Source organism: Drosophila mauritiana, chromosome 3R (assembly GCF_004382145.1).
Source record: "Drosophila mauritiana strain mau12 chromosome 3R, ASM438214v1, whole genome shotgun sequence".
Taxonomy (NCBI): domain Eukaryota; kingdom Metazoa; phylum Arthropoda; class Insecta; order Diptera; family Drosophilidae; genus Drosophila; species Drosophila mauritiana.
The window spans coordinates 18947404-18969029 of record NC_046670.1 but is presented as its reverse complement, the minus strand read 5'-3'; the positions used below and the strand labels follow the sequence as shown (position 1 = coordinate 18969029).

Here is a 21626-nt window from a genome sequence, read left to right as displayed (position 1 = left end):
CTATACTCATTGTGTCTATGTCGAGGACAACTGCCTGGTCATTTTTTTGGTTTTGGCCTGTTTGAGCTGCGGCTCTAGAAATTTGCGTAAGAAAACTACAAGTATTATGGAACATAAGAGTATCTTATGGAATGTGCGAAAATCGCAGCTCGTGGGCCAGAAACCTGGCCAAAACAGAAGTCGATTAAGTTGTTGGCTTGTAAGTGCTATATATTTCTGCTATATATATTTTCCCATTGGACTGTTTCATTTGCTGTTCAGTAAAAAATATGCTCAACACAAAAATGCGATTCGAAACGAAATGCAAAATGAAAATGGTTCTTGGTTTTTGCTCAGTATTCGTTTTTCTTTTTTGTTTTTTTTTTGGTCTTAAGGTTTTAGATTTGTTTTGTTGTTAGCTTTTAAGAAAGTTTGTACAAGAGAATGCCTATTTGTCGATTGTCAAAACGAAACAAAAATATACATCGTACACTCCGGGGCACAAATGTATGTTTCTTTGCTTGCTATTTTTGTTTTTTTTTGTTTGTTTGTTGTTGTTTATGATTTCCTGTGGTTTTGTTTTTCCCCTATGCAGTTGATTACACATTTAACTAAGAGCTAGCGCACATTTACCACGCACATCGGTCAGCTGGCTGGCATAAATTATTATATATGTATATATATATATAATTCTATATAGTGATTTGTATGGTACTATCAAAAAACGTGGCTTAATTTGGTGTTCCCCCTTCCCTCCGCCTAGAAGCTGTAGTAGTGGGCGGCCAGCGGTGGCCAGGCGAACGCTGGATTCGCGGCCATCGGCTGCTCCTATAACTGATCCGCCTGCTCCGCCTGGTCCACCTGCTCGGCCTTGATCTGGGCCAGCTTCTCGTGCAGTATGGATGTGGTGTGGTGTCCAGGACTGTGGTGTCCGGTGGCCGCCTCCGATTCGCACTTGATGTGACTGCTGCTGCTGCTGCCGCCATTGAGATCCATCATTTTGTGGTTTTGCTGGCCGCCACTTTCGCCGCTCTTCAAGCTGCTGGCATCCGTTTCGGAGTCATCCCGCGACGTCATCCGGCTGGTCCTGCCGTTCCCATTGGTCTGACCATTGCCGCCGCCGCCGCCGCTCTTGTTCTTGTTGTGCGCCAAGTCGCTGTTGTTGTTATTGATGTGGCTGGCCGAGTGCTCCTCATCGCTGCTGCCGCCGCTGTCGGCGCTCAGGCGCTCCCGCTTGATGTCCGCATAGTTGCCCATGGGACTGCCCGACCGCTTCACGCTCTCCCCGCTGGTGGCGGCGTAGTCATTGTTCCGATGGTTGGTGAACGGCAAGGGGGTCTTCTTCACCAGCAGCTGATCGAGCAGGGCGTGTCCATGGCCATGCCCGTGCCCATGCCCGTTGCCATTGCTACCGTTGCTGCCATTACCCGCCGCACTGCCATTGCCCTCGCTCGCCAGCAGCGTCTTCCTGATGATGCCATCGTACACGTTCTCCACCATGTCCTGGGGACTCTTCAACAGGCCGTGGTGATTGGAGGCCTGGGGATTCCGCATCGCCTCCGTGATGCGATTGAAGTCCAGGCCGTAGGCATTCGTGGCGTTCGTCTGGGGCCAGAACATGTTCGGCTGAAAGGACAACTGCTGTGGCCCCGCCTCGAAGAGGGGCAGTTTCAGGCCGTTGGGCGTGGCAGCGGCCGCTGCTGCTGCTGCTGCCGCCGCCGCCGCAGCCGCCTGGTTGTTTTGGTTCTTGAGGGCGTTGCTCAGCTTGGAGCCACCATGTGGTCCCGCCTTCAGTTTGTCCAGCTGCAGCTTGTTGGCTGGTCCGGTCAGGCCGACGAGATCGGGCTGCGGCTTGGGCTCCCGCTTGCGCGGTCGCATCAGGTGACGCTCCTTGACCTTGTACTCCAGTGTGGAATGCGGTACGCCGTAGTAGCTGCCCGCCCGATGAACCGACATTTCACCTCTCTGCACCGCCTTGACCGCCTCCACCAAACTGTCGCGGTCGTAGTTGCGATACTTGCCCCTCTTTGGTCGCGTTCCCTTGCCCAATGCCTCCTGGGCGCTCAGCTGCTGCTGCTGTTGCTGGTGGGTCAGGTGGTGAGCCGGATGGTGCTGTTGGGACAGCAGATTGGGCGAGGCTCCGAACCGTGAGGTGTCCGTTCCGCCAATGATCTTGGCCACCGAAATGCTCGGCTTCTTGTATCCCAGCGAGGAGGAGCCGCCATTGTTGCTGCTGCAATCGCTGATATTCCCGTTCCTGAGACTCTCCTGGCCGCTCTGCTCGTTGATCTGCCGCTGGATATTGCTGGCCATCATCTTCTGTATGCTGGACGAGGATGAGGTCAGCAAACTGTTGCCGGCGGAGTAGCCACCTTGGGCCACGGCCGCGGCCAGCATGGGCGATGCGGAATGCGGGCTGCGATTGCTGCCGTTCCGATGGCTGTTGCTGCTGTGGTTGCTGTTGTTGCTGATGCTGAGGCTGTTGTTGTTGTTCAGCGTATGGTGGTGACCACCAACCAGTCCGCTCGGCGACAGGCTGCTGCTGCTGGCCGGACCGCTGACCTTGAAGGACGGAATCTTCAGTATGGGATCCTCGCTGGCATCGTTCGGGTCCAAAGAGGAGTTCGTTTCCGGAGTCTCCGACTTGGGCAGGCGATGCCGGTAGGCGGCGACATGTTGCTGCTGCTGCTGATGGTGTTGCTGATGCTGCTGCTGTTGCAGCAGCAGCGAGGCATTGCCATTGCTGTTCTCCTGACTGGCGGACAGCAGATTCAGCAGTCCCTCGTTCATCATGCCACCAGTGTTGGCCACCAGCAGACCCTTGATCAAGTCGCCCACCGTTTGCGTTTCATCCAGCTTGGGCATTGCTCCGATGCCAGCTGCCAGCATCAGAGTGTGCAGCAGGACATTAGCATCCAGCGGAATGGATGGCGGAGCGCCCTGATTGGCACTGGCATTGCCGCAGGCCGGATGTCGCCCCATTTTCGGTGATCCACGATCCAGATCCTCGCCCAGATCGCTGCCATTGTGCTCGGACAGGTGGCTCAGTTTGCGCAGTTGAGCCCTTGCAAACTCTGCGGGATACGCCGGTGTCGACGCATTGCTGTCCACTTCCGCCTCAGCATCATCGTTGGAGTCCTCGAGCTCGTCGCCATCATGATCCTGCTCCTGGTCCTGGTGTTTCATCTTGAACAGCCGGTTGTCCAGAATGGAGCGCTGCTCATGGTGCTGGCTAGCCGATTTCCGGGCATCCAGCTTGTTGGCCACCACATCCTGCAGGGCCCGGCTCAGATCCTCTTCACTGTACGCCCTTCTTCCCGACGATGTGGGCGTGGCACAGGCTCTGCAAGGGATAACGGAAATAAATTATGTTTTCAGTGTCAATCCAAAAGTTTTTAAGTAGCGCAACCTTCTATATATACTTTTACTGATATATAATTAATATATACTATTATCTTTTATTAATGCTTATCTACCCACTGGTGATATTTCGTAATATCTGTTAAAGCTCATGATGATTGGTTTATTGCGAGTTCGTAAACGTCATATTCTGCTTTACAACCACTCAGGTGTTGTGATAAGATTGTATATTTCTGTCAATTCGTTTCGGATTTCCCCCTAAAATATACGATGAAGCCACCTTCCACACACAACCACCCAAACTCGCCCGCCAAAAAAGTCAGCAAGTCAATCAACTTTTTATCTCCCGGCAATTTTCGTCAGTGGGTTTCGGTCTTCGAGGGTAATATTTTTTGGCAGCACCATCAAAGAACTTGACAGCCACTTCCCATTTTGGCTTAGTAGAAAGCACTCCTTTTTTCGGCACCCACACAGACACACACTCACATCCTTACTAACACAGGGACACGGGCACTCGAAAGGACTGACAATGAGTGCTTCTTAAATGTCTGCAGCAGGCGAGGAGGAAAAGACGACACTGGTGTCAAAGGCAAAGCCAAGGATGCTGTACAATCTTTTCTTCTTTTTTTTTATTCCCCCATTTCGGTGGCCATTCATTTCCTTTTTTTTTGGGGAAAGACAAAAGATGACAAGTCGGCGGGGGAGTGGCGATCGGTGGGGGCTGGAGTTTGGGACCAAATATGTTTTTGAAGTTCATTAGACGAATACCAAAAAACACAAAAAAATCACACGAAAGGAGACATTCTCCCGAAAAAGAAAAAAACGTAAACATTTTTCACTTAATACCAACGCGAGCGTGAGTCCAAGCGCATTTCCTTCTGCTCCCACTAACTCATCAGGAAGAGGCAACTTTTGTTTTCCGACAGCAACAACAAGGGTGCACTGCGCGAAAATTATGTTTCATATGCTAGGAAACCTTTCTATACAATTGTATTATATTTTTGAACTGCTAGAACTATGTGTGTAGTATAAACTTTAGGGATTTAGAATACCAAAAAAATATATTTACAAATAGTTTAAGCAAAAATCATATGCTGAAACTATATTTAATAATTAAATATTTTAACTATAGGATTGAAAATATTTAAAAAACTTTATGAGTTTTTTTTTATTAATTTTTGTGATTATAATATATTTTTTTCTATGTTTGGGTCTTAGGATAATGGAAAATAATATTTTAAAAATATATAAAAATAACTACACACTTTAAACCAACCATAGGATGTTCTAAGAATTAAAATTGATAAATTAAAAAAATATTTTGAAAAAGGCAAGTGTATATTTTGGCTCTTCTAAAATCCCTTGGCAAGCTGTAATTTTTTGCGAGTGGCGAAGCTGCACGAAATATTTCTTTTCTTTATGCGCAACCAGAAACGAGACGAGCTCGAGACCCTTTCTTGCCTTCCCTCTTTTTTTTTTTCGTGGGCGGCTGGGGACATTGCACCGGCAGGGCAGGGGGCGTGGCAGGGGGAGGAGGGGCCACAATGAGGGCGGTATGGGCGGTGGTGGAACGCACAGCTTCTTTGGCGCCCTTCGCTGAGGGCTGTGTGGCACAACAGGAGGCGGCCCTGGCAAAAGTTGATGGCAAAGTCATAGCAACTTTTTTCACTTTTTTCCAACGCCAAGCCAACCCCCCTCTCGGCCCTACGCCCATTTGTTTCGGAGTCCTTGCGCGTCTGGAAAATGTCTGAAAATTGTGCAGACAACACACAAAAAAAAAAAAAAAACAGATCCAGAGAAGAAGAAAAATGCAGGCTAGAGAAGAACAAGAAAAGCGGCAGCAGGTGGCAGTGAATGTTAAACTGTATGATAGCTGATGGTTTTTTATTTTTTTGGTAAGGAGATGGCGGGGAATGGCGGGGGGATGGTGGAAAGTGGGCGGGTCAGGGGCGGGTTAAAAGGGGACGGCTGACCGTAAGTGGATTGGGCTGTGGGCGGTGGCATCATCATTAATGGCGACAGTTTTTCGCATTTTTGCTCATTTTGCATATACAAAATAATTTACCAAAAAAAAAAGTAAAAGAGAAGAGGAAAGGCGAAAAAAATTTGCATAATTGCGCACAACCAAAAAAAAGGGACAGGTGGGTTGGAAGCCTTGGGCGTGGGGATTCCCCCACAAAAACGCAAAAAGGATGGCGCGCGCGAAAAATAAATGAAAAATGTCATTTCAATGTCGTTTGGATTTTTTCGTTGGTGTCGTTTACCTTTTGGCTGCACTTCAATTGCAATTTGCCAATGCAACAGCCGTCGCTGCTGCAGTCGACGTCGCAGTCGCAGTCAGCGTCGGACGTCGACGTTGCTGCTGCTGCTGTTGCAGCTGCATTTGTTGTACAACATGCTTGCATTTGTTGCCGCCTTTGTTGTTCTTGCCTTGTGCTCTGCACACGCATGTGGAGAGCATTCATTTGCACCCGAAAAAAATGCAGCAAAAAAGCGGGGATCCCCAAACCCCATTTGCCATGCACTTTTTTGTTGCCTCTTTTCCGTTGGCGTTGCAATTTTTCTGACATTTTGTTTTAATTTGTGGCAGCGCCAGCAAAAGGGTTGATTTCTTTTTTTTAAATTTCACCGGTGTGTGTGCGTGTGTGGCGCTCTTTTTTTTCGCATTTGTTGTTGCTGCAATTTTGACGCAACTGAAATGCGATTTTTTTCGCCGTTGTTGTTATGTGCATATTGCATTTTTGTCGGTTCATCCCACACCTTTTGTTGGTTTTCGGCCATACGTACATAAGTTAACATAAAAAGCAACCGCCCACTTAACACAACCCCCGCAAATGTTGGCTATAACTTTCGGTTTATTCGGCAAAGAGAGTCCTTTTTTGTCCGGCTTTAACAACCATTATATTTGGCTAGGTAATTGTGAAAACACGTTAATTGCGGCGTGATTCCAAGGCACTGGTCAAGCTCATTGTCAGTTGAAATTAAGGCGGAAAATAAAAGGCAGGTGTCGGTTTCAAATATAAATTATGTCAACTGAAATGTGCAATTTATATTCAGTTATATCTGAGCTATAACAAAGTTCTTCTACTTGACATTATATTATTTTTTGAATTTATTTGTAGGTTCCTATTCCATTAAGCTTAACAATTATATAAAAAATGTATGTATTTATACTTTAATAAAAAAAACACTTAATTTTTGTGATGAAGATCATTAAGGAATTGCATGGTTTTCTGAAAGGGGATTGCGCCAAAAACTGTGCAACACTTTTTTTTAAAGCCTGCACTACATTTAGCGAATTTATGTTGGGATTGCATTATCTTAAGGCTTTATCGTAAGAATTTAAATTCTATATTTAGCCATATGTTATTTTGCCATAATGCAATAGTATATTGCAGATTGAATTTTTGGCATTTTTCAGCCGTTTTTAATGTTTTTTAGTCTCTCGATTTGGTTGCGTGTTTGGTGGCCGCGAAAAATGTGCCAGGGACGTAGGTGAAAAGGGGGGGCGGGGTAGCATTTCGCTGGGGCAATGGAATGTGGGGTTAATGGTTAGTGGGCGGTGGGGGAAGAGAGAGACGGGGGCGGTGGTAGGGGCGGGGAAGCAGGAAGCCGCTGCCGCTGGCTCCGACGGGCGTACAATGCCGTCAACTGTCCCCCGTTCCAAGCTGGCATTTTTTTGTGCACGAAACGAGTGTATGTGTGTGTGTGTTGACAACGTCGAATGCAATTTTGTTAAAAATGCATTAAGTGCATGAGTGTGTGTGTGTGGGTATGAATGCAATTGCATGTTTGTTTTTGTTGCCAATGCAGTCCGCCCCACAGCGCCTACACTTGATGCGTGCGCAGCGAACCCACCACCCCCTCCTTCCAAGCCTACACCACCCACCCCCTCCCCAACACGTGTGCATACATCAACCCATACAAGAGCCGAGCCCCATACACACGCACACAAACACACACATTCATTGCAGTTGCATTTTTTCGGAAGATATGCACTCATTTTTTTCCGACGCTGATGTCGACGTCGACGTCGCTGCAGCTGCATTTTTGTATGCACTTACTTCGTTTTTGCTTCTATCCCGCTCACTCACGCATATGACGGCAATCAGGCGGGTTAAAAAAGGGGCTTAAAGGACCTTGTAATACCCTGTTTAGCCAAAACAAATACGTAACTATTAATCAACTGATTAAATTGGAATGTGCATACTTGTTAAGAAAATGATAGCGATTCAGAATACCCTGCATCTACTACAATTATTAAGTTATGTATCTGTGTTCTACTTAAGTTTCTGTATTAGAAACAAAATCTGTGTGCTATCATTTCACTATTATTACATTTGTATGACATGATCTTTAGACTTGTAAGGTCAAAGGCGTTTATATTTAATGGGTGTAAACCGATCGGGTATTCCCCATTTTCCGCACCATCCAACACTTATTGAAATGACAAAAATATGGCAAAAAATGGGTAAATGAGAGTGGCGATGGAAAAGAGCAGGGAAAATAAAATAATGAAACCGAGGGAGATCCATGAAAGCGTTAAAGAATTGCTGCCCTGCAACAATAACAATCGCAATGGCCAGTGCACGCATTAACCTTTTGTTGCTGTTGTTCTTGTTGTACCTTATATATTTCGCTCGTTTTTTTTGCACTTTTTATTGCTGTGTGCATTTTTTGGGGCCAAATGCAGCCGACTGCGCTGCCGGCGTCGTCGTCGTCGTCACTCTTTGCCAGTTATTACGTTCGCAATCTCTCTCGGGTACTTTTTTTTCGGTGTTTCGGTGTGTGCGTGGGGAGAATTTTTCGTAAACGAAAAATAATGAATATATACCCAGCGACAATCCCCGCTAACCGCCCACTCTCCCCTCCTGCGACCCATCTATAAACCGCCGAAAGTGCATAGAAAAAAGTAGCAAAGAAGAAAGACCAAAAGTACGAAAAACACTGGCACTCATACACAGAGAGAAATATTCGAGAAAATGTTTGTTTAAATGTTTAGTTTCCTTGTGTTCGTTACTAGACATTTAACCATGTCAATATTTTATTGCCTGTTTAAATATTTGTTTTTTTGTAAAATGAAATGATTTTGATCTTAAATCTACAATGTTCATTTATTTTGACTAGATTGAGATACTTTAGAATTATTTGAATTTGATAGATATTTCATGAACGTAACCTGCTTAATTGAGTAATTATTTTCTCGACTATGTATCTTTGCAGTGCTGACACACACACATTGAACACACACACACACACACATAGAGAAAGTAAAACGCAGCTTGCAAAAAAAAAGCGATCGATATGATGCACTCATTTTTGTCTGCTGCGCTGGGCGACGTCGACGTCGCTGCCTCGGCTGCAGCTTCTGCTGCTTCGAGGAGCGACGCCGTCTCATCATCCTCGCCAGGAGCAGCCGGAAAAAAATCTGTAATAATAAACGCTTGACGAAAAAAGGAAAAACTCCAAAAATTGCAGCGTCAGTGGCTTTTGTGCTTCAAGTGGTTTGATGGTCTGAGTGGGCGGTTGGTTGGGGGCGGAGTGGATGCTTTCTGGGATGGTGGGGATGACTTGGGTCTCGGTCATCTGCTTGGCCCCCATTGATGAACTGAACACTTTGTTCGATCGCTTTCTAATGGCCTCTACTACATAGCAAATTAAGCAGAATCAATAAAGTCCTCAAATCACTGAAGAGCCTACCAAATATATGACTTTTTATATCACATTAATTATACAAAAATAAACATAAAATTGATGATAACTTGTTGGAAAAATCTCTTACGAATCGAAAGCTTTTCGCTTGGGGTTTCCCAACTTTTCTTCGTTTCCTTTCCTTGGTACATCTGTCTTGCCGTGTTCCTATCGCTCCTGTTTTACACATCCTCTAACCCCCTTGTGTATTCATGGTTTTTTGTACATTTTTTGACACATCCTTCTTAGGGTTTTTGTGTGTTTTCTTTTTTTTTTCATTTTTTTTTTTTGTGTGACAATTAAAATAGGTGTACGAGATGGTGCATGGCGACGATGGCGGCTGCTAACAAACACTTGGCCATGCTTTAGACAATAGACGAGGACTCGTGCTTTGCGGCTCAAGTGGCAGCCGCCATCGTTGCCACAGTCGCCGGTGCATCAGCAGGAGCAGCGAGGAGAATGAACCGAAGCAGCCCAAGCCGGGCCAAAACCATAACCAGAACCGCAAACAACGAAAAATGCCACCGAAAAAAGTAATGACAAAAATTGCTGGGAAGTGCTGCGAAATTATGCACACGCTCTGTCGTCTGAAGTGCACACCTACACCTATACACCTAAGCCCAAAGTAATAATAAAAGGTGCTGCTCAACATTTTAGAGTAATTAAAAATATGGCAGGTAGCAAAAAAAAAAAAGAAAAAAACCAAAAAGCGAATTGAAAAAAAGATTGCGGAGCCGCTGAAGGAGTTAAGATGCAGCCTCACAAAACGGAATACATAAATCCAGCATTCTTCTTTCTCTTTTTATTTTTTATTTTTTGGAGATTTCATGCAAATTTATGCAGCCCACCTGCCTTACGCTGGTAATTAAGCGTGGCTGCAACGGGGCGTATGTGTAATTTTCGGCATCGTTTCATAAACCACACTCACTCACTCACACACACGCATGGGCAGTGGTATAATTGCACAATTGTTTGTACATAGGCTCACAACAATAAAGCTTCAGCTGCCACAGCATCACCATTTGCGCCTGTGTGTGTGTGTGATGTGCGGGTGTGTGAGTGGGGCTGCCCCGTTAAGTATGCTACAGTAAGTGCAGTGTCAGAGGCGGCAGGGCAGCGCCCAAAGTGCAATTATCTCATGTATTGTCTGGCACACGATTCGGTGTTTTTTCCGGTTTTTTTCGGTGAACACTATACTCTACGATAATTTTGAGGTAATTTCATTTTTTTGATTCATTTTGCTTTGCAAAAGAATATTTATGCTTTGAAAAATGCTCCTTCCCAACAAATAATTGAAATTAACTTTGAAATTATACATATGATACACATATCCAAAAATTAGTCTGTGAAAAAGAGTATTGCGCATTCGATTACCGCCCAACAAATTGCATAATTTCCACATTTTTTCTCTTTTGGGTATTACATGAAATTCCTTTTTTTGTATGTACTGTTCTGGGGGTTTTTTAATTTTTTTTTGGCGTTTGCGCAGATTGCCAGATTTATATTGAATACATGCTTATACATAGGTATTTATGTGCTGCCACTCCCCCGCCCGCCCCTTCCAAAACGGAAGGGGTAACCCCAATTCGGCACTCACCTGACGGACTTCACATCGCCGCTAATCGATGAGTTCGGCGATGGTTTGCTGCTAAGATCGAGCGGTGCATCCGCACTGGGACTGGGTGTATCTTTGAGTGCGGGACTGATTGCGGCTGCAGATACTTCTGAGGTAGTTGGCGTTACCGCACTAGCGATCTGTTGCTGTTGCTGCTGCTGCTGGTGCTGTTGGCTGGCCAGCGAGTTGATCAGATTGAAGTCGGCCAGCAGTGAGAATTGCGCCAGCTGGGCGGCCATCGAGTCCATCGATGTCATTTTGGCTGCCCGCTGGGTCAGCAGCTTGTAGAGTTCGAGGGAGTTGGCGGGTGTGGCCGCTGCTGGTGTTGCTCTTGCACTTGCAGCAGCAATGTGGCGTGCCCTGTTGCCACTGCTATTGTTGTTGCTGCTGCCGCTGATGTGGTGGGGCAGTGATGCGCTCGAGTTGCTGTCACTGTCGTGCTGCGTGGACAAAGTTGAGGGTTAATAAAAGTTCACTTGCACTTGGAGAAAATATTAGCCAAAATTATCTTCTAAAAATGTTACTCTAGTGGCTTGATTTTCTTAAATCAATATTATTTTATTAAGGTCAGAAGTGTTAAAAAAAATCTAAAAAAAATATTGAGCATCGCAATAACTGCATTATTTAAATGAATTATTATATTTTGATTGATTTTCCATTGCATTTTTTCATTGTGCTACATGCTTGAGGGATTTGAGTTGATAGTTGACCCACCTGATGAATGTGGCTATTACTAGTGCTACTACTAGTGGCAGTTGCTGCTGACTCGGCCACCAACTTGCCCTGGGCGTTAACCGTTAGCAGGCGACCGTTAACACAGAAGTTGCACTTGGCCGACGGTCTCCAATCGATGGGTTCTGGCGGTGGTGATGGTGTACTGGTGGCTCCCGGTGTTGGTGTACGTGATGAATCGTGTGATGTTTGGTTGTTCTCTGCGGATAGAAATCAGAATTTAGTAATCTTCGAAGAATTGGATTGGTCTCTTACGCACCAGAATCTTCTTCCAGTAGCTGGCTGCCGTTGTGGTGCTGCTCCAGACGGTGGTTCTCTGTCTTACAGTGGTTGGGATTGCTCTGGCTGATCTCCTTGCTGCTGTGGTTGTATTGCGATGGCTCGTCCTCGGAACCGGCTATTGCTATGGGCTGTTGCTCCTCGATATTCAAGTGGCTGCACGTCAGTTTGTCTTGATAATGTTTCCATTGCCTGCGACCCATACATTCTTCAGCAACGCGTTCTAGGGCTAAAATGGAGAAGATATAAATGTTAATATAGATCACTGATCACAAAATTTTAAGATATAGTAAAGAAATAAAGGTAAAGTAAAGGCTAAACTCCACTACATTAATTATTCAAAAAAAAGTTTCTGGGCAGTTCAAGAATGCTACGCCAGTTGCATGGCTTAATAAACTATAATTTGCCTAGTGGTGGCAATTAATAAACCACTTTTTTTCTTCTTCAGTTGACCCAAACCCTATTTCTTCATCGCTCCTGGGAATTTTAGCAGACAGAAATTACTTAATTGAAATGCAATGCCACTAAGTATAGGAGAAAAATGCATGCAAGAAAAAAAAAATTCTAAAACGAAAAAGAAATGGAAAATTGTGACGGTTGCACTATACTTAAAGGGGGCACACGCTGCGTATGCGTAATTATTGAATACGAAATGTGTGCGAGTGGAAAATTGATAGATTTGTATGTTTGCATTGTGGCTGCATTTCCCGGACTTTCCAACCGTCTTGGCCAGCCAGAGAACTCTAATTGCCGCACAAAAGTTATGCAATTTAATGCAAAATGCATTTGGCCACGGGAGTGCGAGAATATGTGGTTTTGGAGCCTAACCCCGCCACTTGAAGGGGCAGGCATGCGTGGCTCAAAAGCAAAACTTTTGCGCATATGGCAAAAGGCTACGCGTCAACTCACACGAAATGCGAATTAAAGGAGGGCCGGCCGAAGAAAAATTATTTATACAAACCAAAATATTAAATGTACATATGAATGTTAGACATTGGACAGGTGGGCTATCACCGGCATTTTGTTGCATTTTTAGTGCCAAAAAAGTGTAGTTAAATAGCGTAGGCTAGCATTCCCAGCAACCCAGGAAGTTGGAAAGAAGGTGCGTGCAGAAATTCTAGCACCCCCATGTCCTTGTCGCTGTCCCCATCGTCCTGGTTGCGCACAAGTGCGTGTGTTCGGTGCGTGCGTTTGGGGAATGGCAACTTGGGGCTGAAGTGGAGCAGCAGGATTGGATTGGGCATGGGGATTGAGGAAACATCCCCAACTGCTGCTGCCGCTGCTGCTGCTGCTCATTCCGGCGCAAAAGTGGAGCGGCATGTTCAAACTTTTCGCAGTGTAAAAATTGCATTGCTTTCCTTTCCAGCTGCAGCGGCAACTGCAGTTTTTAAAGCGCTCAAATAAACAGGGTCGTCGTCGCCATCGTCGTCGTTGTTTTAGCGCTTCGGGGGTTGCGACGTCAACGTTGCGCCACCGCCACCGCTGCCACTCCCGTCTTTTCCCGCTTTTCCTCGACTTTCCACCTGCCGCACGCACCGAAAAAAGGCGAAAAAACGAGGTGAATGCACGCACGGGACGTACAAAACTCAAACTTTAAAATGCAACCAGTCCACAGACACACGCCTGCATTTTGTCGTTAAAAAATGCAGAGTGCACGAAAAGGGATCTGCACGATAACCAAATGCTCTGCAGGCAAACTAGACCTTAATGGATTTAAGATTGATTAAAAAATAGGTTTTAATTCTGATTTATCAGATAAATTTAAAGATTAATAACATTATTTATAAAACCTTTTGGTTTTCCCATCTAATTCCGATACCTTCGGCACAAAACCACGTCCCACCAATCAATAGATTTGCACCAATTAGTTGTGGCTTATCCACTCCCACCTCGTTCAATTTCTGTAATTCCCATTCATTACAAACCGAGCTACAAATTGCAGTCGGCCAGCTGCGGACGCAGGGTGCGTGTGTTTTTTAGCGAAGGAAAGTCTACGCACAGGCAAAATGCCAGGGGGTTTCTCAGCTGGTGCCACTTCTTCTTCTTCTAAAGGCTCTGCCAGATGCACACACATACGGACATTCGGTGCACGCACGCAATGCACTCACGCACACAGTCAGTGTCTGGCGTGTTTTGTCTCTGGCTGCACGAGTGTGCGTTTGTTTTGTGCATGTGGTCGGGGCGACACACATTGCGTATGAAGATGACGACGTCGACGGCCGCAAGGCGGGATTTCAATGCTGTTTTAGGTTTGGGTTCGGGTTATGTTTCAGTTTCTGGCTACGCTTCTGCATTTGCTAGTGCTTCTGGTTATGGGCAGGGGCTTCTGCTGAGTTCTGGGTTCTGGTGGTGCTAGCGCCATCATTGCTGTCTGCCCGCGTTCACATTATGCCAAGCAAACGGCGCCCGAATGTATGCTAAATAGAATTCTAGAATTCGCTAGGCGCGAACTTACAGTGACACCTCGAGAATACAGATGCCCTAAGCCTCTAAACTATCTATATATAGTTCTTAAGGAAGGATATCTGAAAATTGGATACCTTTAAATTGTGGTTCGGAGGAACTGCATACTTTTATGAAAGTGTAAGATTGTATAAAATAATAAAAAATGATGATATAACCTCTTTTCATCTTCTTTAATAGCTTAGCCCCAAGAGTCTGCGTTATGCCAGCGATCACTGTACATAAAAATTGAAGAAAAGTGGGTTTGTGTCGTTGGTTTAGACGCTGTCGATGGATGGGTGGTCTGACCTATGACTGAGTGCATGTGTGTGAGTGTGTTTGAATAGGTGTTTAGACAGTGTGTGTGCGAGAGAGTTTGCCATTCAAGGCAACGCAACGTGACACGCTAGGTGGCCAGGTGGATGGGTAGGTGGGGGATCGGCGGATCGGGCTTGGAGCTGCAGTTCACCTTTCGCCTGCCCATCCTGTCAGTCGGGCTGTCGTCCTGTCTGTCTGTTTGTTTGCTCTAGGGTCGTCGCTGCGTTGCGGTGGCCTAAAAGCTACAACAATCGACTGACAAACAAAAACGAAAGTGCGTTTAATCAAAGTTAGCTATTAAAGCCAAATTGCTAAACTAATTGTGACCCGCCGCAGCGGGGCGTATGATTTATTTGCATTTTGTGTGGCATTTTTTTTTTGTGGCCCTGTTGTCGTTTGGTACCTTAAACCCACACTAGCCGAAAAAATTGAAGCAATTAAACACGGAAACTCATTTACACACACATACGCTTAACGAAATGCAAATGGCATGCGCCATGAGAGAGACAACGCATGAAAAGTGGCAAAAGAAATGGGCAAAACGGCAACAGCAACAACTGCAACTGCAACAACAGCGACGAAAAAAAAAGAAACGAAAAAATGCAATTATCGATTAATGTACCACATTATATGGCCCATGTACATGTATGTATGTATGGGGAGGCCTGCAAGTAGATAAGCCCTTATGTACACATGGTACTTATGTACAGGCATCCATAGGTATGCTCGGCCAGAAGTCATTAAAAAAATGTTTTTTTTTTTCATTTCAGCCTCGACGGGCTGGCTCATTGAGTTTTATTCAATTCTCATCCTTAAATTTTATTTTCGGTTGGCCACCGGGGGGCTGTCAAGTCGTTTACATAAGCAAATTACAGTAATGACAGTACATAATGTAATGTCTCATTGTTGGAGTTGTCATTTGCATTAAAAGATGTATATAAATATGTATCCATAGATTTATATGTAGTCTTTTTCGAGCCATGTGCTGCATTACCCCTGCCAAGAACATTGCACACAAGACAGAAAACAACGGCAATTTGACATTTTCCCGCAGTTCGCCTCGTTTCAGTTTTCAGCTTTTTGGCGTAATGCGTGCCGTAATCAAATGTCAAAAGTTACCGCCAGCCTTGGGGGCGCATACGTAATATTACGTATACGCAGTGCAATTTTCGCCCCATAAATTCTGCATTAGTTGAGCCGCACAAAGGTGTTGGGCACATGGCGCAGTTCACAGATAATTAGATTCTAACCGCACGTGGATAAAGTTTGATTGGCCTATAAAATAAAATCCTTGGAGTTATTACTTCTATTACAAAGTCTATAATTATATTTAGTTAAAGTCGCTTGGAGTTGCGAACAAAGTAGCTACTAAAAATCCTTTTATTTATGACCTCATTTGTTTTATGCTTGCATAAATTATTATCCATCGGAATTTACGAACTCTTGAAGTTTACTTAACATACGTTTAAATTGAAATGTGCCAGGTGTTTGTAACTGGAATGAAATTGTAATTAAAAATCAATGCAAATATGCTCTTAACATAAATTCATTGGCTAGTATCGCATTTCAATGAAAATAACATCCACATCCATTGATATAATAAAATGTAAACTGGGGTTAAAGCTCCATTGCATTCAAACTTTCGGAGGTATGACTTCCATGCTTTTTAGGCACACCCAAAAATTTTTAACCAGAAAGGCACCAAAATTCTTTAATTAGAAATTCAACATACATATTGTGGTTATTTTCTGCTACCGCGACACGCCATCGTATTTTGCATAACATTTTGAGTAATGTCTAATGTCAACGTACTCCCATCCATGTTCGGGGGTGGGACCAACTGGTTTTCCTTGTCCGAAAGGCGGGGGAGGAAAAGAAAAGCCAGCTTGCCAGCTTGCCAGCCGGCCGGCGTCACATGTCCTGCCGCAACAACAAATTGGTTGAAGCGGAGCGGCAAGGACAAAAGGGAAAAGCCAAAAGTGCAGCTAAGAAATGAGTTTGGCTAAATCACAAAAAAGTGGCAGCGGCAATGCGTGGAAAAATAAGGGGAACAAGCGTGACTGGCACTGAGAAAATAAGTTCATCTTTGTTGATATTTATAAAATATTTTATTTCAATTTTATATTTATGGTTTTATAATTGAATGGTTCCTAAACATTTTCAAAAGTGTTATCAATTTAGTATATAAATAAGTATTGAATTGTTTTTTTCAGGTGCATATTTTTAGGTTCCGTTTTTTGAGGCTCTCCGTTGGAAAGGACATGCGACGTCCTGCGTGCCTTGGGCCAAAAATTGTGGCCAACTTGTATGGCTAAAAAGGGGTTAAGAAAGGGGCAGTGGCAGCGCTGAAATGTAAATGAATTGCACTAAATGCAAGGACATACGCAGCACACACACACACGAATACAGGGTTTTAGATGAGTAGGACAATTCTAAGCAGGCAGCGTTGACAGGACCTCCCCTTCCATCCCCTTCATTCCCCTTCCGCCCACCTCGCCACACCCACCCATCCCATCCATTTGAGCCATTAGCAACCCTTGCACAAACTAAAAACGCAACCTACCCCAAAAAATGAAAAGAAACTCGGCAAACTTGTCGCATATGGCAATTTACATACTGACAACATCAATACACATATGCACACGGTGGTGTGTGTGTGTGCGTGTGTGCATCTGTGTGTACTTTAGGCTTTTTGTGTGTCACTTTGGCATAGAAATTTAGTCGCTGTCGTCGGTTTTTCAGCTTCGTTGTGGGGCAAAATGGGCGAAAATTAGAGAGGCAGAAGCAAAAAAAATTCGATTGCCTCATTCGGCTTGGCTCGTCTCGATTCGGCTCATCTTGTTGTTGTATGGCTTTTTCGGCGTGGGTGCATCCACACCCGCACACCCCTTTACCCCAACCGACCAGCACATTAACCCCCCACCCGCAAACGCCCCCACATGTTCGTGCTAGCGTTGTCTCGCTCTAATGCGCTTTCGTATGCACTTTTCGGCCTGCATGCAATTTGATTGGCCGCAACATTTTTCGGCCAACAGGCAAACACAAAAAAACGGGACGAGAAAAAAGAATGAAACCTAAAAACTCGGAAAACTCGGGAAACACGAAATTTTGTTCGTTTCGATTGCATTTGATTGCATGTTTGTTTAGGCTGCAGTTTGCTGCTATTCGACTGCAATTGGCCAAGAAGGCCCAGAAGGAAATTGGGCTGGCCGAAAAGAAAAGTTGCCATAATTGATGTGCTAAGTGCTGCAACATTGCAAATTGCTAATTGCAGGTGTCGAATTGCCGATTGAAGGGTTATTTCAAGAGGTCATGGGTGCAAAATGGAGGGTATAATTGTTTCGGTTTGATTGCTGTTCTCATATCCATTCGTTTGAGTACGGTTCTCAATCAATAGATTATTAACCGAAAGTGTGGGAAGTCATTGAAGTTTCCGCATAAAAAGAATTATCGATTATGTATCAATCAATTGCTTTGCCTTTGTTAAAGCTTGTACCGATTCATAATTGAATACATTTTATTTTTAAAGCAAAAAAATCTAGCAATAAATAAAGAATTAAAAAATATAGTAATAATTAAAACTATCCCCAGACTATACATTATTTTCAAATAATCCATAATGCTTTTAAATTGATTATGCTTCTTATCTTTTAATTAATATGCTTGAAACCTTTTTCATTTTCCGAAATCTTCTCGCCTTGGTGCGGGAGTTTATTGTTTAATAAATTTATTATAAATTTATAAATTATTTATAAATTATAAAGAAGAGAATATTATATATAATATTAGCTGGTATTTTTGTGTGTTCAAATCATCGTAGAAATCTTTATAAAGCCCTTTACCGCTGACTTCTGACAAATTGCATTTGTTAATCAATTTCAAATTTTATAGTTTTGATGATTGGCCATGCTTTTATTTAAATCAGACCAAAAAAGTTATGACCCCATAAAATCCTCAGATAATGCAGTACAATAACTATTCTAAGCTAAGAAGAAGGCCACGAAAAAATGTTTTTAATATAAATAAAGTTCGGGCCAAATAGCGACATAAAAACCCAAAGGCAGAGGCATCAGGCAAAATTTATTGAAATGTAAAATGCCGAGAAATGCAATTTCCGCACAAGTAACTGCAGCACAACAGCAGCAGCAACAAGAACAACCTAGACAATTGCCGAGGGCACAACAAAAAAAAGGAAATTGCCATACAAATATTAAAAAAAGAAGGGGAACCTAAATAAAAAAGGCAGCAAGTAATATGAGAGTGGCAAGGGCGCGGATAGAGGACATTAAAGTTCCAGCTGCCCGTGGCAGCAGCAGCAGCAGCATCAACCAAAACGGCAGCAACAGTGGCAAAGAGAATAGATGCGCTGCAAGTGCTGCATGCAACATCGCAGCAACAGGCGACGGCCGTGGACCGAACCATTAAACTGATGGCATAATACAAATGGGGCACAAACAAACAAATGCAAGCGGATATATGTGAGGATATTGTGTGCGGAAAGCTACGGATATATATCCGTTTACAGTAAGTGGAGCAGGCTGGTGGCGTGCAACAGGCGGCAGCCAAAAAGTATGCAACGCACACATAAGCACACAGTCACAGCCATGGAAAACAAACCGGCTAAACAACTAAAACTAAACCAATTCAGGCGCTCATTCATTCATTGAATTCGGAAATTCAATTTGGCTAGAAAGAGCCAGCAAATGGATGCGCGAGAAAGAGAGAGGCGAGGAGCCACAATTGTTAACTACACAACGATGTGCAATAAAACGTGGCCCAGAGTGGGTGGCACATTTTATTCATGGTTTTAGTTGAATTTGCAATGAATGGGTTTTCGGCTTAGTTAGACTGGCGGACATCCAGACATCCAGACAGCCATGAAAAAGAGCAAATGATGACATAGAACACACAGCAGCAGCAGCAGTTGAAAAAACAACAACGACAACAGAAACAGCGGCATTGGCATTTCAATTTAAATGCTCTTCAGCAACAACAAACGCCAACAAGTGGCAGCCAAACTATGGAAACCAAGTGAAAGAAGGAAAGCGCTCGCCTAAATGCTCACTCGAAGAAAATAGAGTAGAGATGAACCCTTCAAGCCCTAAAATATATATATATATATTTGTTAACAAAAAGAGAAGCTAAGTCAATTTGCAACTATAAATCTATACTTTCTAACTAAGTTCGTATAATTAGAGTCGAATTAGTGTCCCGTAATTTTTCTCAGTGCTGCGCAAGGTGTTGTGGCACTCAACAGTTGTGTTGCCAACACCAGTGGCCATGAATGAGCAGCAGCCGTAGCTCCCATCTTGGTCGAGAACAGACTCAACTCATCTTCACTGGCCGCCGTCAGTTAGCCAGTTGTTAACAGGAACTTTGTTTTTGACAGCCAAGTTGAAGTCGAGTAGCTGGTGCTAACCGAAGTCGAGGCTCTAAATAGACAATTTCCGCAGCAGCCGGGCGGCATCAAAATGGCAAAACGCCAAAGGGTATGCTCTCCACTTGATGGGCGAGTGTGAAACCAATTTGGGGGGGCCACTTAAGTGTCCTTCACTTCGGGAATGGCCACCGAAAAAGTGCAGTGCTGCAGATTTTCGTTACTCCCCACAATGAATGGCAAGCGAAATGATGGCGTTACGTATACGCAGCGTGGAACAAAGCGGGCACACAGAAAAACAGCGAAAACGATAACGAGTATGTGAAGTGGCAGGACGTGGCAGGATGCTCCTTGCCACTTCACCATATGTAGCTAAAAGTCAACCCGAAAAAAGGAGAAGAGCCAAAAAAAAGCAGCGAAAAAACGGAGCGCGAGGGAAGTGTTGAGTGACGCAACTAATTGCGGAGTCGGTGGAGGGAGCTGAAAGGATAATTGCGCGGATTGCACACAGATCGCCTTAATCCTTTTAGGCCTGTGTGCTCCGGCACATTCATGGGTGTTGCACCAGTTGCACCCTGCCCAGAGCAAACACAGCAAACCGACACAACAGCCACCAAGCAACACCAACTGCCCCCCAACTCATCCACTTGATTGCATTGCCCGCGTAAAAAGAGGACGAAACAAAGAACCGAAAATTCCATAGTCAAACGGGGCTTCTGTCAATTCTTTTCGCATTTTTTTCTCCGCGGCCTCAACAGCAACACCTCACATCGCATGGGTGTGGGCGGGCCAAAGGATGCACGATGCAGGCGGCAGGATACAGGATGCAGGACACAGGGAGTCGTGTGTAAGCTGCGCATTTTTTTGCGCGAAAATGCCATTTTTTTCGGGCTTGTTGGCCATGGCCAAAAGCCGCTGGCTGCCGCCTGTGATTGCCAGTGATTTGTGGCGGGCAGTGCAGCCAAAAGGCTTCAGGGAAAACGAGTTGGACAGGAAACAGAGATTCGCCGATTGATGTCTCTATATTTAGGCAGCTCGAATAAATCGCATTTGAAGACCATCAACTGAACGAGTCGGAATGAATGGCAATAAAGTGGCAGCTGACGAAGCAGAGGAGTTTTTATGTATATTTAAGAATGTATTTAAAAAAAAATATTTTATATTATAATACAATTTTCCAGATACCTTTACATCTGAAAATCTGCAAAGTCCAGATATGTTTGTATAGTTTTCTCTAATGTTCAATCAAAGTCAACTTTATGTGGCCCGTCATTCGTTTTCAATTTTCGTTTGTTGTGTGTCGTGTTAAATTTCAATCACTTAAGAATGCATTTGTTGTCACTTCCAATGAAAGCGCACGATTTGCCTTCACACACACACATTTGTACAGCTTACATATGCGATCGGCAATATATATATTTATATATAAAACTAGACAGAGAGAGAGAGTGAGACAGCTTAAATCAAAAGCAGCAATGGAAAACCTTGAATCAATTGATCCAGAACGCAAAAAGCGAGCTAGAAAAACTAGAGAGCGCGTTCTGTGTTCGCCGAAATAAATTAGAATTGAACTTGCTGCGCCATATTTGGTTACAATTTGAACGCTTAATTCCGCATACGTAGACCGCACCAGATGGGATCCCCTTTCCCCACAGCAGGCGGGGATTGTGGGTGTGGATCGGATTGGGGCTTGGCAACGTGTCGCATTCGCCTTATAAATTTCTAGCTAAATATTTAATTTATTTACTTTTCGGTTTTGCAGCGACTCACAATTGGCAATTACAAATGAATTTGCCGCTCTGCGACGGCTTTTATTCAAATTGCAATCCCTTG

The 21626-nt window shown here is 44.3% G+C and overlaps 1 protein-coding gene across 1 annotated transcript in view; it reads right to left on the bottom strand.

Moving 5' to 3' along the window:
- Nucleotides 1-635: 635 nt before the first annotated feature.
- The window catches only part of LOC117142742, a 57090-nt gene continuing 36099 nt past the window's right edge, over nt 636-21626 (bottom strand). The window contains exons 4-7 of the mRNA XM_033306913.1: nt 11637-11885; nt 11360-11577; nt 10628-11085; nt 636-3322 (exon numbers count right to left, since the gene is read on the bottom strand). Coding sequence (XP_033162804.1) covers nt 808-3322; nt 10628-11085; nt 11360-11577; nt 11637-11885 — 3440 coding nt within the window. The 3' untranslated portion in view covers nt 636-807. The remainder of the gene's footprint in view (nt 3323-10627; nt 11086-11359; nt 11578-11636; nt 11886-21626) is intronic.